General features: G+C 52.1%; 10 protein-coding genes and 1 non-coding gene across 11 annotated transcripts; 9 read left to right on the top strand and 2 right to left on the bottom strand.

Moving 5' to 3' along the window:
* Positions 1-169: 169 nt before the first annotated feature.
* QC764_610480 (uncharacterized protein) lies at positions 170-668 on the top strand (the record flags this gene model as incomplete). The annotated part of the gene is made up of 2 exons (XM_062949529.1): positions 170-522; positions 591-668. Exons 1-2 carry the CDS (start codon positions 403-405, stop codon positions 666-668), a joined length of 198 nt encoding a protein of 65 aa, XP_062798282.1. The 5' UTR covers positions 170-402.
* Positions 669-1,083: 415 nt separating this feature from the next.
* On the top strand, positions 1,084-3,013 carry QC764_610470 (uncharacterized protein; the record flags this gene model as incomplete). The annotated part of the gene is made up of 2 exons (XM_062949528.1): positions 1,084-1,713; positions 1,781-3,013. 2 exons carry the CDS (start codon positions 1,084-1,086, stop codon positions 3,011-3,013), a joined length of 1,863 nt encoding a protein of 620 aa, XP_062798281.1.
* A 925-nt stretch (positions 3,014-3,938) lies between these two features.
* Positions 3,939-5,645, top strand: QC764_610460 (uncharacterized protein; the record flags this gene model as incomplete). The annotated part of the gene is given in 4 exon segments (XM_062949527.1): positions 3,939-4,515; positions 4,531-4,717; positions 4,847-4,896; positions 4,915-5,645. 4 exon segments carry the CDS (start codon positions 3,939-3,941, stop codon positions 5,643-5,645), a joined length of 1,545 nt encoding a protein of 514 aa, XP_062798280.1.
* A 482-nt stretch (positions 5,646-6,127) lies between these two features.
* Positions 6,128-8,580, top strand: QC764_610450 (uncharacterized protein; the record flags this gene model as incomplete). Its single annotated transcript, XM_062949526.1, has 2 exons — positions 6,128-8,112; positions 8,166-8,580. The coding sequence occupies exons 1-2, from the start codon at positions 6,326-6,328 to the stop codon at positions 8,578-8,580; spliced, it is 2,202 nt and encodes a 733-aa protein (XP_062798279.1). The 5' UTR covers positions 6,128-6,325.
* A 66-nt stretch (positions 8,581-8,646) lies between these two features.
* QC764_0100830 lies at positions 8,647-8,720 on the bottom strand. The gene has a single exon. It is a non-coding gene; the product is annotated as a tRNA-Asn (tRNA).
* Positions 8,721-9,353: 633 nt separating this feature from the next.
* Positions 9,354-10,563, top strand: QC764_610445 (uncharacterized protein; the record flags this gene model as incomplete). Its single annotated transcript, XM_062949525.1, has 4 exons — positions 9,354-9,547; positions 9,612-9,903; positions 9,964-10,374; positions 10,436-10,563. The coding sequence occupies 4 exons, from the start codon at positions 9,354-9,356 to the stop codon at positions 10,505-10,507; spliced, it is 969 nt and encodes a 322-aa protein (XP_062798278.1). The 3' UTR covers positions 10,508-10,563.
* Positions 10,564-10,691: 128 nt separating this feature from the next.
* On the top strand, positions 10,692-13,333 carry AGP3 (General amino acid permease). The gene is made up of 3 exons (XM_062949524.1): positions 10,692-11,878; positions 11,934-12,046; positions 12,101-13,333. The coding sequence occupies exons 1-3, from the start codon at positions 11,345-11,347 to the stop codon at positions 13,116-13,118; spliced, it is 1,665 nt and encodes a 554-aa protein (XP_062798277.1). The 5' UTR covers positions 10,692-11,344; the 3' UTR covers positions 13,119-13,333.
* Positions 13,334-14,199: 866 nt separating this feature from the next.
* QC764_610430 (uncharacterized protein) lies at positions 14,200-14,913 on the top strand (the record flags this gene model as incomplete). The annotated part of the gene is made up of 1 exon (XM_062949523.1): positions 14,200-14,913. One exon carries the CDS (start codon positions 14,200-14,202, stop codon positions 14,911-14,913), a length of 714 nt encoding a protein of 237 aa, XP_062798276.1.
* A 593-nt stretch (positions 14,914-15,506) lies between these two features.
* On the top strand, positions 15,507-17,033 carry QC764_610420 (uncharacterized protein; the record flags this gene model as incomplete). The annotated part of the gene is made up of 1 exon (XM_062949522.1): positions 15,507-17,033. One exon carries the CDS (start codon positions 15,507-15,509, stop codon positions 17,031-17,033), a length of 1,527 nt encoding a protein of 508 aa, XP_062798275.1.
* A 1,311-nt stretch (positions 17,034-18,344) lies between these two features.
* On the top strand, positions 18,345-19,753 carry QC764_610410 (uncharacterized protein; the record flags this gene model as incomplete). Its single annotated transcript, XM_062949521.1, has 2 exons — positions 18,345-18,457; positions 18,508-19,753. Exons 1-2 carry the CDS (start codon positions 18,372-18,374, stop codon positions 19,751-19,753), a joined length of 1,332 nt encoding a protein of 443 aa, XP_062798274.1. The 5' UTR covers positions 18,345-18,371.
* A 102-nt stretch (positions 19,754-19,855) lies between these two features.
* QC764_610400 (uncharacterized protein) lies at positions 19,856-22,686 on the bottom strand. The gene is made up of 5 exons (XM_062949520.1): positions 21,500-22,686; positions 21,119-21,442; positions 20,570-21,057; positions 20,126-20,531; positions 19,856-20,068 (listed from the first exon to the last, which is right to left on the bottom strand). Exons 1-5 carry the CDS (start codon positions 22,178-22,180, stop codon positions 19,883-19,885), a joined length of 2,085 nt encoding a protein of 694 aa, XP_062798273.1. The 5' UTR covers positions 22,181-22,686; the 3' UTR covers positions 19,856-19,882.
* Between the last annotated feature and the right edge of the window lie 254 nt (positions 22,687-22,940).

Genomic DNA, 22,940 nt, shown 5'->3' with positions numbered 1-22,940 from the left:
CATGCAAGCAGGTAGGGCGCCTATGGAAATGCGCCTCACTCCCTCTTTGCCCGGGCAGACAGGCCACACCGTGTGAGTTGTGGTCGGTGGGTGTGCCGTGCGCGACGCTTGAACAAGTTCGGTGAGCAACATCACTAGGTCTGACAGTATTCATGTTGCCAGGTCATGGGCGACGACGACCTAGGCCCAAATCTGGCGAATGGCACGTCCACCGAAAGTGAGGCACAAATGTTGTTTGCAACGATATAAGACTTGTCTGCCCATTTCTTCCAGTCGATCGTGGATGAGGACGGCCTGGATCTCTTCAAGATGCCGACAACTTGAACCACCCATAGAACGGCCTGCATTCGAGTTCACTGTTACCTACTTCCACCACTCACAAGATTGGAACTGTCCACGGAAATGATGGAGGACAAACTTCAGCTCGAATCCACACAAAACCTTCCAGCGAGGGCCATAGACCCTCTCAAGCTGATAGGCCTGTTACGCTCCCAGTTTGGACTTGGTCGCTATGAGATATCGGTGGGCAGGCTCTTAAATCCATCCAAAAAAGGAAGATAAAAGGTATGCCAGAGCTGACACCTTGGTAGATGATCAGAAGCTCCTACAACATCCGCACCCCCAGGCAGCTTTCTCTGGACGAAATCGCACAGTGCAAAGGGATCTAAACTCGGGCAACGGTCATGACGGGCACCCAAGTGGCAATGATGTAGGACGAGGCTGTCATGTTCACGCCCTGTTTTGCGAAGGATAGTGATACGTGCCGCATGCGCAGTGCCATTGTGATGACAAGCCCGTGTCGCCCTGGAAATATTGGGGTATCTTATCAATGGTGGCGCATCATCCAGTTCAGTCAGGGTGGTGTGCCTGATGAGGGGGTCGAAGCCAAGAAATGGCATGAGGATGGACCAGGCTGCGGGAAGCTAGTACAAGTTCAGTGCCCCCTAACTGACGCCAGTCAAGGTCGTAAAAGTGTCTTAGAGTACCTACCCTCGTTATTATTTTTTTCATCTTCCATTGAGCTGACACATTGTCATTTACCGCACAAGATCATTTCCATCTCAAACAGTCTCATCATGCAAGATGCCGCTCCAAGAGGAACCAAAGTTCATCTCGAAAGAAGACCGAAAGGCATCTTTTCTGGCCAAGAAGAGTAAAAAGTCCTCTCTTGGCTCAGACATTCTGGGCAACTTACAGAAGAGTGTTTTCGATGAACACATTCGAGAATTCCTACCCAATACTTGCATCGAGACTCTTCTCACCCCAGCTGCTGTTCGTCGGGAACTGCACCTGTCCGATGACCCGGAGTTGGAAGAAGAGGTTGTCAACTTTGTGATGAAAAGTGCCCCCAAACTTTTTATCACGTCACTGCTGGCCGGACTTACCGACAAAGACCAGGAGCTAGCAACAGCCATGATACAATTCGAGACAAAATCTGTGAACGACAACTCCCTACCTCTTCCTGACAGCGCATTCGTTGACGAAGCTGGTGAATTTCTGGAACCATGGACTGAGGTGTCCAGGCGCAGTTTTCGTCGAAACCAATGGACGGTTCTCGTACCAATCATCTCAGAGAGCAACCCCGAGCTGGATCTTGATCCGGACTGTATTCTTCCCATTACTGAAAAGTCAAGAGCGGGCGAATCAGGTGCTTTCGGCGAAGTTTTCCAGGTCAAGATCCACGAAGAGCACCATCTGAATCCCATCATGAAGGTTTGTTTGCTTTTCCTCAGAACAGGTCTCTCGCATGTATTAGGTGCTGATCTTCACGCTCACATAGTATGATGGCAAACGAGCCGATGTTGCCATCAAGGTCATCAGGCCGGTTTATCGCGACACCACGGATGAAAACGAACTGGATCAACTTCGAGATGAATGGGTACGCGAAGTCAAGGCTCACATTGAAATGCGCAACCTCAAACATCAGAATATCATCGAGTTTATCGCCGCCATCAAGCGTGGCAGTGACCGATATTTGCTGTTTCGCTGGGCAGAGGAGGGAAGCCTGAGAAAGTTTTGGGAAATGCCTGAACACAAGCGTCCAGTCGTGACAAGAGAGCTTGTCCGAGCCGTCATCATGCAGATCCAAGGAATGGCGGATGCGCTCGACAAGCTGCACAATTACCGCTACGGAGGAGGCTCATACCGGCATGGAGACTTGAAGCCCGAAAACATCCTGTGTGTGGTCGGCCTACCACCTCGAGACGGCCAGTTCGGCTTTCCTATTCTCAAGATTTCCGACATGGGACTTGCAAAACATCACAACATTGCTACCCAACTGCGACACAACACATCAACTCAATACACGACAACCCGCTACGAACCTCCCGAGGTGGCCTTGAAGTCCGAGCTTGGCCGTTCCCGACGATACGACATGTGGTCTTTCGGATGCGTGATTTTGGAGATGATGATCTGGCTGCTGTATGGCACCGATCATCTGGAAAGGTTCAACAGCCAGATCATCGACGAGGGAAGGCATAGAAGCCACTGGTTCAAGGTCGACAAAGATAAAGACGAGGCATTCGTGCATCCCCATGTCCAGGCGACAATCAGAGCTCTGTATTACGATCCAGAATGCAAGGCAGAGACTGCACTGAAGGAGCTTCTCACCATCGTCAAGACCAAACTTCTCGTCGTGGAACTGGACCCTCCAGCCACACCCGTCAGCAGTTCAGCCCCCCCAAGGTCCACCGACGGCTCTCGCGCATACTCTCAAGAACTCATGGAGCGTCTAGATGATATCGTGGCTCGAGGCAAAACCGACGAGTCATACTGGTTCACGGGCGCCAGCCGCGAGCACATCAAAGACTTGAAGGTCGACAGAGCACCAGAGTCTTCCTACCTTTCGCCAAACTCAGCGGTAGGAGGAAACCGGCCCCTCCGACCTAGGCCCCCTTTGAGGCCCCTTGGAGAGAATGGCGGTGGTATAATTCCTGATGTCGGATTCGAGGATCAGCCAAGCTTGATGGTACCTGTGATTACAGTTGTTGAAGCAAAAACAAGACGAGTATGATTACCGGTCTAACGACGCTTTGGTTTATGCTAAGATATCTCAGGATGTATGACTCCCCACAAACCCACCTAGGACAGGACAATACTTTGAAGGGCACAGCTAACCGAATGCCCGCGGCGCGGATATAGGAGGTAAGAACCAGTAAATTCCGCTGAAATGAGTTAAAAGACAGAGATTCTGACAGTTGTGTTTTAGTACGTAAGTGTTAATGCTATTCCCTGAGCGGTTAATACATTGTAGACTCGCATGGCTGACAGGTAGCCTTGTAGCGTGTAAGTGCATTCTACGATCCTTAGATGTGGTAGAGATGATTCCGGCACTGACACTTGATAAGCAGAACGTAAGGAATCTTCCCCATCTGCGGAATGTTGAAGGCTAACCATCTTAGGCCGTAAGTGACTTCTGAGATTGAAATCCCTGCGGCGATAAGTTAACCAGAGAAAAAAAAGTCAAAGGTAGGTAAACATCCTCTTTCAGCTGGTATCACCTGATATTCTTGTCATCCTGATGTCTAACATCATCTAAAGCTTGACAGAACCGAGTATCCCGTCGACAACAAGTTCGCCCGGCAGCTTGTTTCAGCGCTGAGCGTTCCAGACATCTACCCAGTGAAACCCGCGCAAGCTCGCCTCTGTGGAACCTGCGCCGCGTACGATCTCTGCGTGCCTCAATTTCACATTACAGACACTCTGGCAGAGCTCGATGTCAAGCGTGCCCTGTGTGATTTCTGCAAGTTGAGGTACGAGGCATGCCACCATATCAACCGGGGCCTGGTACAGACAGTCCGCTTCGACCGCGAGCAGTCAATGCTCAAGCTTAACGAGAATCCCATTCCGGTCTTGTCAATCTGCCGAAGCCCTGGTCAGTGCTCGCCAATTCTATACCCCGGTCAACCTGTATTAGGTACTAACGAGGAAAAGATTTCATGGCGCCAAACTCCAATCACATTCAGATTGGGTTTCCCAGCCTTCCAGCGCCTGCTTCGACGACCCACTTTGCCTTTCTGACAGAATGGCTCAACGACTGTGACGAGAACCACCGAGGATGCGATCCTGTGAAGAAATACCCACCTCCCACCAGACTTATTGATCTTGGCAGCCCTGACGCTCCCGTCGTGCGTCTCATCCAAACAACAACTACGGAGACCGTCAAATACATTGCTCTCTCGCATCCTTGGGGCCAAGGCCATTCGTTTTGTACTTTTCCTCACAACCTTGCTCAACACAAAGCAGCTATTCCTGTGCGGAGCCCCAACTTCCCTGACACCTTCCGTGACGCAATAGCCGCCACTCGTGCTCTAGGTGTTCGGTATTTATGGATAGACTCCATATGTATCATCCAAGGGCCCGACGGCGACTTTGAGAAGGAAGCCAAGAGAATGGAAGATGTCTTCAGCGCAGCCTACTGTGTCATTGCCGCAAGTAGCGCACGAGGGCAAAGGGATGGGTTTCTCAGAACCAGAAAGGAAAGGCAATTCCTTCAACTACGTGGGGAGTCCAGTAGTTCCACCCAGAAGGGCAGTCTGTACGTCTGCCGGTTTATTGACAACTTTGCGGAGCACGTGCTGAATGGGCCCTTGAGTAAGAGGGGTTGGGTCCTGCAAGAACGCGCCTTGGCCCGAAGGACAATCTACTTTACCGACTGGCAAACCTACTGGGAGTGCGGCTGCGGAGTGAGATGCGAAACCCTGACCAAGATTGACAAGTATGTCTGGTGTTTTTACCCCTAAACCTCTGAACCTTTCTTGCGCCCCACTTCGCCTGTTGTTTACACCGCCCCTGCCTCAAACTCTACTTGAATTTTGTCCTCGGTCATACTGACAAAAAAACACAGTAAACTTGTCTCCTTTCTCGGCGACCCGTCCTTCCCATCGAAACTATCAAGCTCCCTCTCCGACAAAGGTTTCGACCGAGGTGAGCGCATCCGCTTCTACGAGGACCTGTACCGACAATATTCCCGCCTCAACTTCACCCGCCTCACCGATCGCCCCGTTGCCATAGCCGGACTTGAGCAGCGAATGATCAACAACCTGAAGGCCAAAGGCGGGTATGGAATTTTCCATGACGGCGGCAGCTTGTTGTCTCGATCACTGCTCTGGAGACGTGGCGCCGAGGCATCGACATTGAACAGGGTGGACTTTTCGAAAGCCAAGCAAAAGGAAGGGAAGAGCTTGCCCAGCTGGAGTTGGATGGCGTATGATGATGCGATTGACTACCTGGACTTACCTCTTGGAGGTGTCGACTGGAGGAATGATGCGGTGCTTGACCCGTTTTGTTCTCCCGGCTCGGGTCGCAATGATCCCTCAAATGAGACAGCCGTGTTGAAAGCGATGGCACGACCATTTGTTTTTGAGCCTGTTGGCGAGCCGGGAGAGAGTGTTGATGTTATTCTGGACGCTGGGAATGCACAAGGAGTTACGGGATGGGAAGGGTGGAAAGCGGTGGTTGTGGGGACCAGACGGATAGCAAAGGGGGAGGTTGTGCCTGTGGAGCACAGAACGCATTACTTGCTTATTATCACGGCTCTTACTGAGGGCGTTGGCCATGAGACGATCTATCAGCGAATTGGAGTGGGCTATATGCCGGGTGGGTTTCTGGGTGAAGAGGGGGTTCAAAGAGTGACCGTCGGATGAGGTGAGATTGTAGCAAGACATGTTTGGGAAAAGGTCTTTTATCCTAACGAGCCTATTTCATATCTCTGCCCTTTTCTTGTGGCAACGCTTCAAGTAGGATGCGTTTTGACGTCTTCCTCATCCACAGCCTGAGGTGATACTGTATGCTCTTCTATGTGCTACTCGCTTTGGTGGGATAAGGGTCACGCAAACCAGGCTGCAGGTTCAGGGACTCGAGTTTCAAGTAAAGCATTGGCGCCATGTTGTGCGATCTCACCGAAATAGAATCATGCAGTGCTACACTACATCTATGAACCTATTGGACCAAATCCAACGATGATTGACGATCGACATCGTACCCTGACTCACCCACTGCATCAACACGGAAGGCTCCGTACTCGGGTCTAGGCAAGTAAGTCACAAACAATATCCTTGCCAGTTGATGGTCTGACGCCCATTGGACAAGACTAAACGGGCAGCTTGCACTGCATTTTCATGGCCAGGACTGGTACATTCTAGCTTAAGATGCCAGGCGCCCATGCTGGATATATTTATTCCATGTGACTGAAAGGGCGTCGTCCACTTTGCGCTCTTTCTAACCAACCATTCACAGCATCTTTGGTTGTATATTACCAAAACATTCTTGTTTCCCTTGACTCAAGACTCAGCCTCTTACATGGGTTGATGACAGCCGAAAGGCAATGGATCATTTAAACGCCAACCACATCTACCATCATGGACACGGCTATGGGCCTGTGGCAGATCTATACACTGGAGTTCCTTCAGGACATTATGATGCTGCCCCGTCGACAAGGGACTTTGACAGCACGACTCAATGGGTTAACACTCTGGAAGGTCCAAGCGCTGCGAGCAGCAAACGAGGGCAAGAAGGGCCACAACCTGCCTTCACCCACGACCCCAATCGGGAACTGAAGGGTGTACGGGTCTCGAGTCACTGGTCTGAAGCCGCGAGTAGTGCCTTGACCAAACCACTCTGGAGGATATGGATGCTGGAGATGCTATGCGTTCTTCTCAGCCTACTTGCCTTTATCACCATAGTCGTCACACTCTTCAAGTTCGACCGCCAGAAACTACCAGATTGGCCACTGAAAATCTCACTCAACACCTTTCTTGCTTTCTTCACCACCCTTTCCAAAGCAGCCTTCATGGTTCCAGTATCAATAGCAATTAGCCAAGCTCAGTGGTCCTGGTTCCTGGACGAAAGACCGCTGCACGACTTTCACGTCATCGACCAAGCAAGCAGGGGACCGTGGGGCTCTATCGTTTTGCTCACTCGAATCCGTACGAAGCATATCGTCGTCATTGGGGCTTTCATTACCATCATAAGTGTGGTGACATCTCCAATAACACAGTTGGCCATCAGCTACCCAGTTCGGGAGGTTGTGGCAGCCGAGCTTGCAGAAGTTCCAGCGGTTCGCACCGTCATGTCGCCCAGAGATGAAGTCACGTTTGCGACGCGCACTGCAATGCTGGAAGCCATTACTCCCGACGGAAAGCAAAGCCGCAGAGTACGCATGGCACCTACTGGAGCGACCTGTCCGACTGGCAATTGCACCTTTGATGTGTTCCACTCCTTGGGCGTCTGTGTGGAGATGGTCGACATTTCCTCAGCGATAGTCGTGCAAAGCTGGCCGGGTCCGGAGCCTGGAGAGGAGGCTGTTGTCAAGAACAACGGGTCTGTGGTTATGATGGGCGATCCCTTTTACCCCAGACGCACTATATGGAACGCCTCTCTCCCCGGCACGCACGTCGATCTGGTTCACCAAAGTCGAATGGCTGCTGTGTCCGATATGCTCGTGGGCAACCAGACCGTTGGGTTTGCAGACAATCCCACTTTGATGGCGACACGGATAGCGTCGTTTGTGGAGCTCTACACTGTCCCTATCCCACAGAACGACGAGAACATGCGGCAGCTGACAGATATGTCCAACGGCTCCAACATTGCCAGTGCAACACACCAGTTTCGACACGAAGCCCTCGAGTTTCTGTTTCACCTATGCGTCCAAACCTACAACACCACTGTCCGAAATGGTATACACGACAACCAGCTTATTGCTACCACTTCACAGCCAACACCGGAGGACTCTGACTTCTTCCTCAACATGAACTGCAGCTCCAAAGTAGGCGTGCCCACTGGATGCCGTCATAGCCCGTCGTCCAAGTGGAATATCACGCTGCATCTCGAGAGCCCACCCAACTCTTCGATTCCGTCGGGGAGCTTCAGTGCCAACTACCGTGCCATGGAGTTCATCGCGGGCGAGATGAAGACATACATGATGGGATCTGGGCGCGAAACATACTACGAGCCGTGGGACTCGCCCAGCCGTGGGGTTGTAACAAGAAGTGACTTTATCAAAACCATCATGCAGATGGTCTTGTACACCGAGACGACCATCATCAACACGACGGCGCGAATAGATACCATGAAATATCTCTTCAAAAATATCGCCACGAGTATCTCTTACCGGTATGTTTCTCTTCACATGACCGGGCATGTTGCTTTGACTGACACTCCCTCAGACTTAGAACGACCGATCAAGAACTCCAGCTGTCCAGCGATGCTTTCAATGTCACAGGGCAGGCGTGGAAGCAGGAATCCTATGTTCAAATCACCTGGCCGTGGCTGACCTTTTTGGCGGTTGAGCTACTCGTCGCGTCCATCTTCTTGGTTGCCACCATTATTGGACAAGTCAGAATGCGCAAGACAGCCAGACACGAGGGAGGATCTGACTATAGTGAGATGTTTTTTGACTACAAAGACGCTGCCATTGCCCCTCTCCTCGCTCTTGGTCAACAGTGTCGAAGTGAGGCTGGCGGCGGACTCGGGCCCAGGGAGGTGATGGAAAAGGCTGCAAAGAGTCTTCGGGTGAAGATCGACGGGAATGAAGTGGTTGTTTCTAGGAGTGAAGTCCGGGGGGTCAACATTATAGGGTGAAAAGGGCAGCTGAAGGTGCCAAGACGGTTTGGCACATAGCCACTAGTTCGAGGCCCGCACAACAGATCCTCTGTGGCGCAATTGGCTAGCGCGTCTGACTGTTAATCAGGAGGTTGGAAGTTCGAGCCTTCCCGGAGGAGTTTATTTTTCTCTCTTTTTCCTTGAAACATACCTTTTTGGTGATGTTACATTTCAAGTCTTTTTTCACATGCGCAGCACTCGCAGAAGGTTGCCTGATGAAAGCGTTGAAATGAACAAGTCTGTGTAGGGCTAGTCTTAAGGCGGAAGACATTTCGGTGTGGAGGATCCAATTGAGCGATTCCCAATGCGCAGTACGATACCTGTTGTAGTCGAATCAAGACTTGTGAGCTCTCTGGCTGGTGATAAGTCTGCAGCCGATAGAGTTTGTTCACGGATTCATCACGACAGCCAGTCTTCCGTGTGCTTCTCGCAACTGCCCTGGGGTGCACCGTCAGCCGCATCAAGAGCAGAGGGAAAGGCTGCTCTGGTTCATCCCAAGATGTGACAGGGAGCAACTTTTAAGCAGTTAAATAGGTAGGAGCATCTGTTTACACCCATGTATTCACTCGCATTCTGGAACATCTCACGGCCCCACCAGACACTCACCGGATTGTTCCCACACAGACGGACCAAAGTGAATATCATAGTAGACCAGGATAAAAGCTTTCTCTGTTGGCTTTTCAGTCGGCCTCTCATCTTCCTCTCGACCACTCCACACATCGCAGACTTGCCATCTCAAGAGACAAGCAACCATGCCAACCATTAACACTCATTCCGTCCAGATCGCACTGGAGGGCATCCTCTGTGGTGAGCGCAAGAACTGGGACCACAATATGGCCGTGTTGCCCAGATGGATTCACAAGCTGGGCTCGGTTTACTACACGGCTTTGCTTGAGAACGAGCAGGTCAGGAAGTATGGATGGTTGTCCGGCCGTCAGGGTGAGCGGTAAGTATTTTCCTGATTCTGTATCGTCCACCACTCATCATCTTTTACTGAATTGCTGCTGTAGGCTCAGTCCTTCTGAGATGCCAAAGCCCGTCCGCGAAATTCTTAACCTTGCCTCTACCGGGCTCCGCAGCCTCCGGGGGATTACAGCCAATCTCAAGGAAATCATCGAGCGATCGGAAATCACGTCCAACTTTATCGAGCGGGCTACCATTGAGTACAGAGAGGGACCCGTTGGTGGATTCGAAAGGCCTCTTGGGGCTGCTGGGAGACAGATGGAGAGGTGTGTGGTGCTTTCTGAGGAAATGGCGACGACGTACAACAGCTTTGGTGCTTGTCTTGAGCGTACGATGAAGGTTTGCGAACCGTTGACGTCCCAAACTTGGCATCGATTTCACTAACCCGTTTGTTCCCAGTCATCCATGACCGATGAGCTCTACCTGATGGACGCGGAGAAAAGGGAGTGGATCAAAGATGCCGCCCTACTCAGCAAGATGGTCACCGTGGTCTACTACAACGTCCTGACAGCTGCTGCCGAGCTCAAGAAAGTCTCGGAACTGCTCCAACCTGGACTCAGACTCAAGGGCGAACCTCTCGTGGAGCTGTACACTGAAGTCTTGAGCGGCCGGACCCGGTTGAAGGTCGCTCGGGAGCTGGCCAAGCTATTCACCACGACGGTCGACTCCCTGGGTCCTTTGATCGACAAGCTGGATTCGATCGTCCAAGATGGAGACAAGTCTTGGCGCACCCAAATGCAGGGAGACCTTCGCCGGTTCACTGAGGTGTTTGAGGAGCGAAAGGACTACGCCGAGGACGCCGCCAAACAGGTATGTGAATAAGGCATTGACTGGAAGGAAGATGTCGGTTGCTGACCCGTTTCATTCGTAGCGCAACGCCAAGATCTGGCGCAACATCCGCAAGTTTGTGCGGGATTCGCATGCTTCGGTCGAACCCTTTTAAGTGGATTTGATATTTGATAGAGACGCGTTCATTGATGGGATGATATTATTTCCGGCAAGTGTTTTTTCGAGCCGAGTGAGTGACGTCATATCCAGGTGCCGGGCCGTGGACAGGGAGTCGGGTGGCCGGAATCGGTAAAACTACCCCGGCATTTCTGTTAGGTGTCTCCTTCGAATCTTGCCATGTTGGTTGCGTGATTCCAATTCTTGGCCCTTCCCCGTGGTCGACAAAGCGTGAAAGCGTAGTCCAAAGCCTTCAAAGCCAACAGGTAAAAAGTGGATGCTCCGCGGGATCAAAGCCGCTGAACGACCCCCACTCTCCCCCTTGGCAGGCCAATCAGACCCACTCACGACGACGTCGACCTGGACGCCAGTGCAATTGCGCAATCTGTGCCAGGAATAATGCCACAATCACCCGTCACTATCACGACCACCGCAAACAAACTACGACAAGCTGTTAGTGGTCGCTTGATGCTTCCTGATGCACCTTCGTACCTCCATCCCACGCGACGTCCCCGCACCACGTCTATGGACAATAGACAATCCGAATGCAGTACGACGCAGCGAGAGTGCCATGTCGACACGACGACTAGTGGAGTCTGGGCAACGACACCACCCATGATCCTGGGACAGACTTGCATGGCAGCATGCAGGGTCTGTCTTGAGCTCAAAGTTTAAACATCGTTGCTTTCCCCAGTTTCTCGCGTCTCACTGGTGTCTGTTGTGTCTCTCCACGATCTGCTGTCAAGGAGTGACCCGGATCAACACCTCGACCTTCCCAATCTGGGTCTACATTCCGACATCACCTTCACCACGACGTACCGAGCACCTCTCGAATATGGGCTTCCCATCCTTCTCCGCCTTGCGCGGAAAGCGTGGTGAAGATGTACCAGTCTCGAAAAAGGGGTCTGAGGATGGCGTAGCTGTCGAGAACAATGCCGGTATATCCGGCTCCGAGTCGGACGACTTTGCCGCCATTGACCCAAACTCGGGCGTGAAGCGCGGCCTCAAGACCCGTCACCTTTCCATGATGGCTCTCGCCGGCATCATTGGACCTGGTCTTCTGATTGGATCGGGCCGAGCTCTGGCTAATGGTGGCCCGGCTGCTCTGTTGATTGGCTTTGGCGTGATTGGTATCATTGCCTTTTCCATCATGCAGAGTCTGGGTGAACTCACCACGCTGTACCCGACCGGCGGTGCTTTTACCGGGCTGTCAGACAGATTCGTTGACAAGGCGTTTGGTGTGGCTGTTGGGTGGAATTACTTTATCATTTGGTTCTGTGTCTTGGCGAACGAGTACAACGTCATCTCGAGCATCATGGTTGACTGGACGGATGCCATTCCCATTTGGGGGTGGTTCTTGATCTTTTGGGTGAGTCCTCCATAGCGTGGGATATATGGGCTTTATGCTGATACTTTGCCCACAGTTCTCCTTCACCGCCTTCCAGATGTTGGGTGTCGAAACCTTTGGCGAGGCCGAGTTCTGGCTGGCGCTTTTCAAGCTTGTTGGCTTGATCGCCTTCTTCTTCTTCAGCCTGATGTAAGAATCTAGTATTACTCGAGGGTCGGTTACATTTGTGCTAACAATTGCCAGCTACGCATCTGGTGGTGTGATTGGCGCCGAAGCTATTGGATTCAGCTACTGGCGTGACCCCGGTGCCTTTACGGATGGCTTCCGCGGTGTTGCCTCGGTCTTTGTTTTCTGCAGCACCTTTTACGCTGGAGTCGAATCCGTTGCCGTCGCCGCCACCGAGACTAAGAATCCCCGTCGCGCCGTGCCATTGGCCATTCGACAGGTATTCATCCGCATTGTGGTGGTGTACATGGGCAGTGCCTTTTTCTTCGGGCTCGTCTGCCCCGCCAACAGCCCCGACCTGACATCGGCTACACAACGTGCGTTGCGCAGTCCCATGACAATCGCCATCGCGAACGCCGGGTGGGAGGGCGGCAAGCATCTGATCAATGCTTTTATCCTTGTCACTTGCCTTAGCGCCGTCAACTCTTCCATCTTCATTGGCAGTCGCACCATTCTGTTCATGGCTCAGACTCAAAAGGCTCCCAAGTTCTTGGGATGGACCAACAAGAGAGGTGTCCCCGTCCCTGCCATCATCTTCACCAACCTGTTTGGTGCATTGAGCATGATGAATGTCAGCACGGGTGCCCAGGATGCCTACTCCTACATTGTCAACCTCAGCGGTGTCTCTACCTTTTTGGTATGGGCCGCCATCAGCTGGACTCATATCCGCTTCAGAAAGGCTTGGGCAGCTCAGGGACACTCCGACTCCGAGCTGCCTTTCAAGTCAATGCTCTACCCCTACAATGCCTGGTTTGGTCTCGGCACTAACATCTTCCTTGCCCTCATCCAGGGCTGGGCCACCTTTGCGCCTTTTGACGCCGTCGACTTTGTCGACGCCTACATTCTACTGCCTCTCTTCGGCGTCATTTATGTCGTCTACAAGTTCTGGAACAAGACAAAAACTGTCAACATTCACACAGTCGACCTTCAGGAGGGCAGGAGAAAGGATTTGGATGATGGAAGACGACCTCTCGCCGATGGTGAGGAGATTGACTCGACTTTGCCCTGGTATAAGAAGCTGTGGAAGAGTCTCTGATGCATGGGTTTGTTGTATGTGGAATGCGAAACGTGTTACGAGTGTGTGGATGGACCTGTCGACGGGAAGTGATTTGGAGATACCCCTTGTTGTTAATGCGTTTAGTTGGGCAAGCAATTGCATGGATTTAATTTATTGGTGTTCTACCCAAGAAATCTCCAATTTGGAACTAGACAAATGGATGGATGTATGACATACTTTACCATATAAGATAAGGTATACGATTTCCCATTGCACCTTGAGGTTGAGCACGATCCCGAATAGAAAACGGACCCTGTCAACATTAGCAGTCAGGTAGCTAGGGAAGGGAGCTGCTCGTTGAGTTCATGTGAGTCATATAACCGATTCAATTTATTCCCTGTTGTTTCTCTCCTCTCTTCTCCTTCATACCTTTGAGTTCCAAACATGATGGAAATGCCGGGGATCGACTGAGCCCTGAACCCTTGAGCCCACGGCGCCCCCGATCAGTCCGGCCTACAATCTGCTAAACCTTAGTGCATCAAGATAGTATGTGGTACAAGAAGGATCATAGAATCTTTAGCGCATCATTTTGGAGTGTCGTGTCGTATTGATACAAGGATGGCGCACCCAACGTCAGGCGCCAGGTTCAGGTTGTGCAACGTAGTAAATGCGACGCTGTTAACGGTCGCTAGGGGCGGTGAGAGCACTAACTGCTTCACTGTTGGACACCAGCCACAGTCCCATCAATCTGTTTTGGCCCCCATTTTCCTCGTGTCCGTTCACATCTCGGGTTGTTGGCTCGACTCCGCCACCTCGGCTGCCGGCTAATTGGTAGGATGATGACACAAGTTCAGCGCCGGTACGAACATGAGAATGATCAAGCAGTAATGTGATGATAGTGAGAATGTAAATTTAGTTGCGTCGCTCAAAGGAAGCGCCGTGGCTCGGCCGAAATCTAGGTAGCCAACTGGTCTTCGAACGCTGTATAAGAAGACTCGACGAGACGTTCACCATGCCGTCAAATGCCCAGGCCCATCATTCAGCAACTTTTGAGCTTCTCATTCATCTACTCTCATACAAGTCTAATATTTAATACAGTTAATTCACATAATCGCCCACCATGTTCACCACCGCGCTCTTCTCCGCCCTCATGGCTGGCCTGACAGTTGCCTCGCCCCTCTCACTCACACAACGCCAGTTTCAAGGAAACTACCCCCCTCGCACGACCGCCAATGGCTTCAAGCTCGTGGCCAATATATCCACACCCTCCAACATCTTCGACCCACCCGTCCATAACTGGTTCCTCTCCGGCGTCCACGTCGGCGCCGGTCTCAACGCAGCCATCCTGGTGCCCAGCGTCGACGCAGCAGCCACCCTCTTCGTCAACGGCACCGGCCGTGATGTCTCAGCCCAAGCTACCTCGATTGGTCTTCCTCCCATCAAATACCAAGGCGGTGCCACCCCCATGGGTCTGCGATTCCCCATGGGCCCCATCGAGCACGCTACCAACCTCGGTCTCAACTTTGGCCCTGGCAACATCGGCGCAGGAGTGGTGGGGGGTTTGAGAAGTCCTTGGGCACAGGCTTTCACTCCCTACCCTTACTTTATCGTCTGCAACGAGACGGAGCCCGCCTATGGTCGTCCCCAGCACGCGGTCAAGGTTGCCCCGAGTGTGGAGTCTATTCCCGAGAACTGCGTCGCTGTTACATTCTTGGCGCAGTGTGCCACGCTACCTGAGGATGTGTTTGAGGGGGTTGACGAGTTGAATATCCACCAGCTTGACGCTCCCTGCTATGAGGATGTTGGCGCGATTGACTGGAGCCGGTATGACTAGGACGGTGGGTTGGCCGGACTATATACCTAGTAGGACTAGCGGGGAGAGAGTGCTGTGGAGTGAGTAGACATAAGGGATGTGGAAGCGCAGAGGAATAGCCCACATGGAAGCTTGAAGATAGAAGTATCATGACACCGGAATAATAACAAGTCGTTTTCATATCTTTGCCTCCTCGATAGTGCTCACATTGCCTCGAGATCGGATAATCTGAGCTCTTTCAGCCGGTCAGACTGCCAGCAAAAGAAGTTCTTATCGACCATGGTGCACAATCCGGCAATAACGGCGACCAGGTATTGGCCACTCTGCAAACGGAGTACATGTTACCACAAGGTCCCTGCAGATGGAGAACCACAATGCTAATTGCTGCTAATTTCTGACTTGCAGTCTTCACATGGTCCGGTAGCATTCTTCATATAGCCATGTGTCCGGCGATATTATTTTGCCATTCAGTTAGAGTGGAATGTCGATGCGACCCAGTCCTTTACCTACCTATATTTGAAGGTCCAACTCACGGCTCCCTTGGTGCCCCTAGCTGTCAGGCTTTCTCGTCAAACTCCAACGCATCGGCGGCCCTGCGACAACCCCCGGTCAGGATGCGTACAGCAACTATTCTAACTGCAGGCGCCATCTCGGCAGCATCTGCTGGCCGCATCAACCGTGCTGATTTCCGCCGCGAGGACATCATCTACAAAGATGTGGCGATCGTTGGAGGAGGTGCGTCAGGGGCTCACGCAGCCGTTCGGTTGCGACAGGATTACAACAAGAGCGTGGTAGTCGTTGAAAGGGAGCCAATTCTGGGCGGCCATGTCGATACCTATGTCGACAAAACAACCGGCAGAATCCACGATTACGGTCTCGCCCTCTATTTTCCCTACCTAGACTCGTTTGACTTCTTCAGCCGCCCGGAAATAAACGTCACGCTCTCGCCATGGTTCCCCGCCGGAGGCAACGAGGTTCGATACGTCGACTTCACCTCTGGGCAAGAGCTGACCAGCACCTTTCAGCCACCTGATGAGTCTGCTGGCCCGATTGCCGTCAAGAAATTCCACGACCTAATGACAGCAAATGGCTGGGACAACATGACCCAACCGGGCTACTGGGGCTTGCCAGCTGGCAAAGACATCCCAGCCGACCTTTTGCTCCCAATCGGCCAGTTTGCCAAGAAGCACGGGATTGAAGCCATGCTCTCAACCATGTATCCGTCCACCGGTGGCGGCGTGGGGTCCAGGGGCAACTTTGAGGACATTTTGACCTTGAGCATCATCAAGGCTTTCCCGACAGCATGGTCCAAGGTCTTCTTCGGCGAAGTGGCCATGTTCAGCATCGATGGCGGCAACCAGTTCCTGTACGATAAGATCAGTACTCTTCTCGGAAAAGATGCCCTGTACAATTCTCAGGTTGTCAATTCGAAGAGGAGCAATTCTGGAATTGAACTGGTCGTTGACTCAGCTCGGCTCGACGATGACGAAGAGCAACCCGGCAAGAGTCGGAAGGGGAAAGGAAAAGGAAAGGCGACCAAGAAGCTCATCATTGCCAAGAAGCTCCTCCTCGCCATTCCACCAACCAGAGAAAACCTCGCCCCGTTCGACCTGACCCCAGCAGAGAAAGCCCACTTCTCCAAACCAAAATACGGTCGAAGCCATACCGCCATTGCGAAACACTCCAAGCTCCCCGCTGGCGTTCAGCTCCGCAATCTTCCTTTGTCAGCGACCGCCAACCCCCTCTCTCCTTTCCTCCAAACCCCCTTCGTCCTGAGTTTCACCAGCCTTGCCACCGACTCACCACTCTTCAGTCTTGGATCCAGCGGCGCAAACTACACCGCGTTCCCTCCATCTAAAGCGAAAAAGGTCGCACGGAAAGCGATTCAAACGATGGTCGACGCCGGGACTTTGGCAGACCTTGAGGGCGAAGAGGTCGAGTTTGTTGCGTGGTCTGATCATGGCCCTGGCGGCTTCGGAGTCAGCGCTCAGGAACTGAGAGAGGGGTGGATGGAGGACATGTACGCCCTTCAAGGAAAGAGGTCGACTTGGTTCACCGGGAATGGGATTGCTGCTGATTTTACGACCATGCTGTGGAAGTTTAACGATCAGATGCTGGATAGAATCGTAGAGGGGCTGTAAGATGGTCTTTGTTGACAACCCGTCACAAACCGTGAAGGCTGTTGGCACATACACAAACAACATCTCTCGGTCCCGTATACAGAAACGCCATTGAGCCTATATTATTAAGTTGTATCCGGCCAATCATATCGTCTGACTTGGCGGCGGGTGAATGAAAGGCTTGCCAGATTGACAGAGACTGACAGACTGTGGCGGCGTGGGCACTGACCACCCACTTTGCTCCTGTATGTCCTTTGCAGCTTGGGCCACTGGCCTTTTCCTTCCTTTCCATGCCATCACGATATCATATATTCATCATTATGCCCTTCGTTGCGTGCCGTAGGTTTTGGGCCCTCCTTTCTTCCGCGCGCCTTGCAGGTTATTTCTTCAAAAGCCTCGCAATTGCAGCTATTTTCATCGATTTTCATCAACTTTTCGCGACTTGCCAAAAGGGTCATCGTGTATAAGCGCGGGTGCAATTCTGATGCTAGGAGAGCTCAAACAAAACTCTGATACTACCAAGGTCAAATAGTATAACATCTTTTGACGTAAGCACACTGGACGAGGCGATGGACTGAATAGGCCTCGAAAGATGGTTGATAGGGGTTGAAATATGATTCATGGGCATTGAAAAAGAGTTTGGATGGCTGTTTTTGTCGGGAATGGGTCAGCTGAGAACAGAGGTTGAAGGTGGGTCCAGAGATTATCTAATCATCCAACGACATCTCATCCCATCTACCACAACCGCCCCCCAAGCAACCTCTTTTTTCCATCGCAGCCCATCTCAAAATGATGCATGGTCTCTCAAAATCATCATTATAACGATAAAAAGGGCTTCAATTACACCCCAACAGGGTTTTCTCATTTTAATTCATCAGTGTTTGCCCGCGCTCCTCTGGAGCCCCTGACTCGCACCAAGTCTGGACTGAGCATTGACCAGCCCACTTACAGATATGTGTGCGACCATTGTCAATGATAAGTCCAACTCCTCCCCTAATTAGCAAACCACAAAACTTCGAACATGAAAAGACTCTCACTCCATCAATAAGTGCTCACCATTCACAATATAGAAGATGCACACCATATTCTATACGATATATGGTGAGGTCTGCTTCCACCATCTGCCCCCAAACATCACACCAACAGTCACTATCACGCAGAAAGCATCCCAGAAAGACGCAAATGGATCGCTGATGCGCATCAATTCTCGGCTGGCGACAGGTCGGATTTTCTTTTGATGAGACAGAGTGAGAAGTGGGGAGGGGCTGATGTTGGGGAGAAGGCGGGAGGGGGGAGGGGGGATATGGGTGGATGGGAGGGAGTGGGTGCCCAGCCGGGGGTGCCCGCCGCTTTAAGCTGATGGACCAACCCACTGCGTATTCCACCCCTTCCAACCCGCTACTGATATATTGCTGCTCTAAAACAAATCAGAGGACCCGTGGACGTACGATTTCGCACCGATATCTCATTGGTCGACTTTACTGACAATTTGCAGGTATAAAACCCCGTCCACCCATTTTTTTCGACCTTCCCCCCCTGTGCACCTCTTCTCTTCTCCCATTTTGATACCATCCACTTCCCCGATGCTGCACTCCCCCAATCCATCCAACATCCCACCATTCTTGTTGTTTTTACCGAACCCCATTCTCCTTTTCATCAACACCCTCATCCCGCCCACAATTTGGCATATTATTATGTCCACCACGTCACCATCACCATCACCATCACCATCACCATCAACCTCGCCACTACCATCACCTTTGGGGCCATATGTACGACTGCCGTCTTCAGAGACCCAGCTGTTAACGTCCGCAATACAATACCTGGATGAATATCGCTGGAAAGATGCTTTCAAGACCATCTGTGCCGCTGGACATGCGATGCACAGCCCACCCGCCAAGCTTCACAACCTGCACCTGCTACCACATATCAACCAGCTTTTTGAAGCTATCATGCTCCATCACGCCTATGGTGTTGACCACCACGTAGACCGCACCATCAACCACATTTTGCACCTCGCTGTCCGGACCTGTCAGGATGCTAGAGAAGACCAACATGACACATATTCTGACGAATGCATCAGATGGATGACGCCAATCGAAGTCGAAATAGGGCAATACCTCCAGTTCTATCGCATGTTCTGTCGGTACCTCGAGAACTACTCCATGTCTATCGAGTCCGACCGCATTTTGGACGATGTGCGCAACCTGATACAAAAGATGTGTCCGACTGTCAACAACTTGTGTGGGTGGGTGCCCAGGACGCCGCCAAGAGATATCCGCCAAGACATGCAAGGAGCGGCAGCCGACAACACGCCGCGCAGGCGATCACAACGATTGCGCTCCCAGCACTCAACACCGGAGCCTGCCGCCTCAAACCCAAGGCAGCAAAGGAGATCTCAACGACCTCGGCGCCGGAGGGTGTCATCCCCACCCCAACTACCAACTCCACCCACCCAAAGCGGCGATCTGACGTATTCAACTTACAAGACTGAAGATTATATCCCCTCCCTGCTCACGCCAATGACTCAGTTTTCAGCCCCGCACTCCTCGCAGGTACCAAAAGTGAACGAGCCAGAAGAAGAGCCCACCCAGCTTGTGGGTTCAAGGGTGTTGCAGTTCATCAAGCCACCAATACCGAGACCCAGATTGGTGGAAGGAAGAATTTTACCGGCCGATTTCACTTCGCTGCCTCTTGTTCATATCCATATTACATCGCAAAGATGTTGTTCGGGCTTATAGCTGACTGGACTTATTGTATAATGTACCCTAAACCTTTCGATTCATTTGACTACCACGTACGTACTGAATTAAATTGATCACTTGCCCTCTACTGTCCAGCCATGCCTTCTTGCTCAGGCCAATCTCCAATCAAGCATACTGTCCATAGTCGGCATGAGAAGCACCGGCTGGCTTGTTGTGCGTGATGTGGCCCAAAGCGTCATACTCCTTGTACGACGACAGCTTCGAGTTTTCAGTGTAATGCTTGGCCTTGCCCTTGAGGACGAAAACCTTGGTCTTGGGGAGGCGTTCCCAGGGGATGATTGTGCCGTTCGTCTACAGCACCACGGGAGTCAGTTTAGACCTGTAGTTGGAAGAGAGGTGGCTACTCACGCTCACGGCAACCCAGGTAAGCTCGTTGGCGAGGAAGTCCCTGACCTGATCCGGGTGGATGTTTTCGAGGCCCTCGATGTCTTTGTCTGCTGCGGCGTTGTAGAGTGGGATCGTCAAGGGAATCATGGCGTTGCTGAGGATGTTTTCCGCTTGCTGGGATACGCAGTTGCCGCACGTGGGCTGGTCAGATTCCGGCTCAGGCTCCTCCCCGTCAGACTCCACGTCAGACATGGCCGATTCGGTGTTGTTGCCGTTTCCGAGCCAAGGAGTCGAGAAGTTGTAGACCATCCCGACGTGCTTGGGTGACTTGAAGGTTATCTTGGCCGTCACCCCGTTGGACTCGGGCTGAGGCACCGGGGCACCGAGGAAGAAATGGACCATGTAGGGATCTCCATTCAGAGCATAGCTTTGAGACCCTGTCAGCAACGGATAGGGCGATCAAACAACGTGAGAGGAATAACTTGCCGGTCATAGATGACATCGATGATGTAATCCTCAAAGTCGTTGCGGGCGGCGAAGGATTCGATATCTGAACCATCGTGAAACAAGTGACCCTCGTCCTTGAGCAAGACATGGGAGGTGCTGAAGTACGACTTGTCAATGAACTCATTGATGCGCCTTTTGCGTCCCACCTCGGTCTCCCCATCTCTGAGTTCGAGAATCTCGTACTGGTAACCGAACCGGGTCCAGTCCCGCACATCATTGGACGTGAAGTAGTCGATCTCGCCGTCCAGCTTTGGCCCGCGGAAGGGGTAGAGCTCTCTCTCGGCGAGAACATCGTTCTCAAACCAGACACCCTCGTGCAGCGTCTGCCACATGGCGGTGATGCGATCAATGTTGCAATGGTGCATGTAAAAGATGGGGTCAAACGCGGCCGAAGGAACGTTTTGCATGTGTCCAATGCCCTCGACACCGTCGCCGCCAATGAACCCCTGATTGTCGTCAGCTCAACTGAGACTTTGGCATGGAAAAGGACCTGGACACTCAGCTCACATGCAGGTTGTTGTGGACATACTCCAGCGAGACCCACTTCTCCCAGTCTATGTCGCTGGGCGCCTGGTTCACTCGCGTAGATGAGAAGTCTTCCCAGTTGTCAATTTTGAAAAGGCGATGAAGGAGATCCCCAACTGGATGTTTGAAGATCGCCTCCTCTCTCTTCTTCCGGTCTTCGGGCTTCCTTCTGTCTGGCGAAAAGTACCACTCGTGGTTGTTGATGGCGGGGGCGATCATCTCGGTCTTGTTGACGCCCTCGGTCCATTCGTCAGGCTTGGTGTGAGGCTTGATGCCCCAGCGGCTGGTGCCGGAGCAATCTGCCCACTGTGGTGCGAATACTGTTAGAGCGCAATCACGAGGGTAGCGGTTTCAATGACTTACAGGCAGGTAGCTGCCATCACCCAACGGGACGCTATCAACCCTGTACTTCTTGGGAAGCTTGCCCATCTTGATGGGCACACCGTTTTCTTTGACCTGGAAACGGGCGAGCGGATTTGGGACATTCTCCGACTCCTGCTGAGATCCACCTTTCCCCACAGGCTGCCTGATCTTGATGTTGTAGGGAACGAATAGATCAGGAACCTTGCCCTGGGCCGAGTTGAGAGCCCAATCCCAGTAAGGAAGTCGCCACTTGTTCCGCTCTTCAAGCCACAGCTTCTTGTCAGCATCGTCGTGAAACTCGAGATCCTTCTCAATGACTTCCCCCATCAGCTTCCAGAGGGTCTCCTCAAACAGGACCATGTAAGGACGGTGCCAAGTGGGAAAGTTGAAGTGATTGTGGGTGCAGTAGATGTAATGCCTCGCGTCTCTGTCGTGAGGAGGAGCAACGGCGCCGTCCCACTTCAGGTTTCCGGGGTAGCCGTGGATACCAGCGACCTGGAAGTAGGAGAGGGTTTCAGTGTAGGGGATGTCGTAGAACTTTTGCAGGGCGCGGATGAAGAGAGACACCTGAATGTTGTTCTCATGGTCTTTGGCCCAGTCGGAGAATTCTCTTCGGATGCCGGGAGCCTCCTTGGGCAGGATGCCCTGAATGACAACATGACTGGGACGCTCTTCCGACATCGTGCTGGGTTGGGCTGGTGGTATGAGGGGGTTCGACCGGGGCTTTGATGGGTACCTATTGAGCTGGGGAACAACAAGCGAAAGTTGGGGTTTTGATGTCTTGTTTTATATGCCCTCGCACTCCAACTGAGCATGACAAACTGGCCTCAGCGGCCTGGATGTTCCTGTGCTCTGGACCCCTCTTTTCGCATAGCTCAGCTTGCCACTGGATGTAATGATGCATCTTCATCGCTCGAGTCTAACTCCTTGTTTCCTTTCCGCTTCTCTAGTGACAGGAAGAATGCCGCAAAAGCGCAATATTGATTGATTTTACAGAAGGCTTAACTCAACTATGAGTTTGACTGTGCATTAGAAACCCCATTTTGTCTGAAAGGAGTCAAGCCTTTGAGACTGCACAGAGCTGACGGGTCGCAACAATGCTGTGATTCGTCCGAATGGCTGGCTGAGCTGATAAGTGGGTATCACAGACGGTCTAGATCTCTAGTGTCTGCTGCAGCTATGCGTGCTGAGAGCTGTGATGTGATGCGTCCTCCACCCACATTTGTCAGTTTCCAAACCCGTACGGGCTCGGGCCGAGGCTTCGGAGCATGCAGAAAAATCTCACCAACGACCCGGATGATTGAGAGTGAATTCGTTGTAGACCACAGCACATTAGGTATGAAGAAGTCAGCCGTCACCGACCCTCATGGAAATGTCGAATGCACACAATCTTCCGCCTTTCCCACATCAAGATCAATCGGCTTGATTGCAGGTTAGGTGC

Source organism: Podospora pseudoanserina, chromosome 6, assembly GCF_035222485.1.
Source record: "Podospora pseudoanserina strain CBS 124.78 chromosome 6, whole genome shotgun sequence".
NCBI classification, from domain to species: domain Eukaryota; kingdom Fungi; phylum Ascomycota; class Sordariomycetes; order Sordariales; family Podosporaceae; genus Podospora; species Podospora pseudoanserina.
This window is presented reverse-complemented; position numbering and strand designations above follow the sequence as displayed.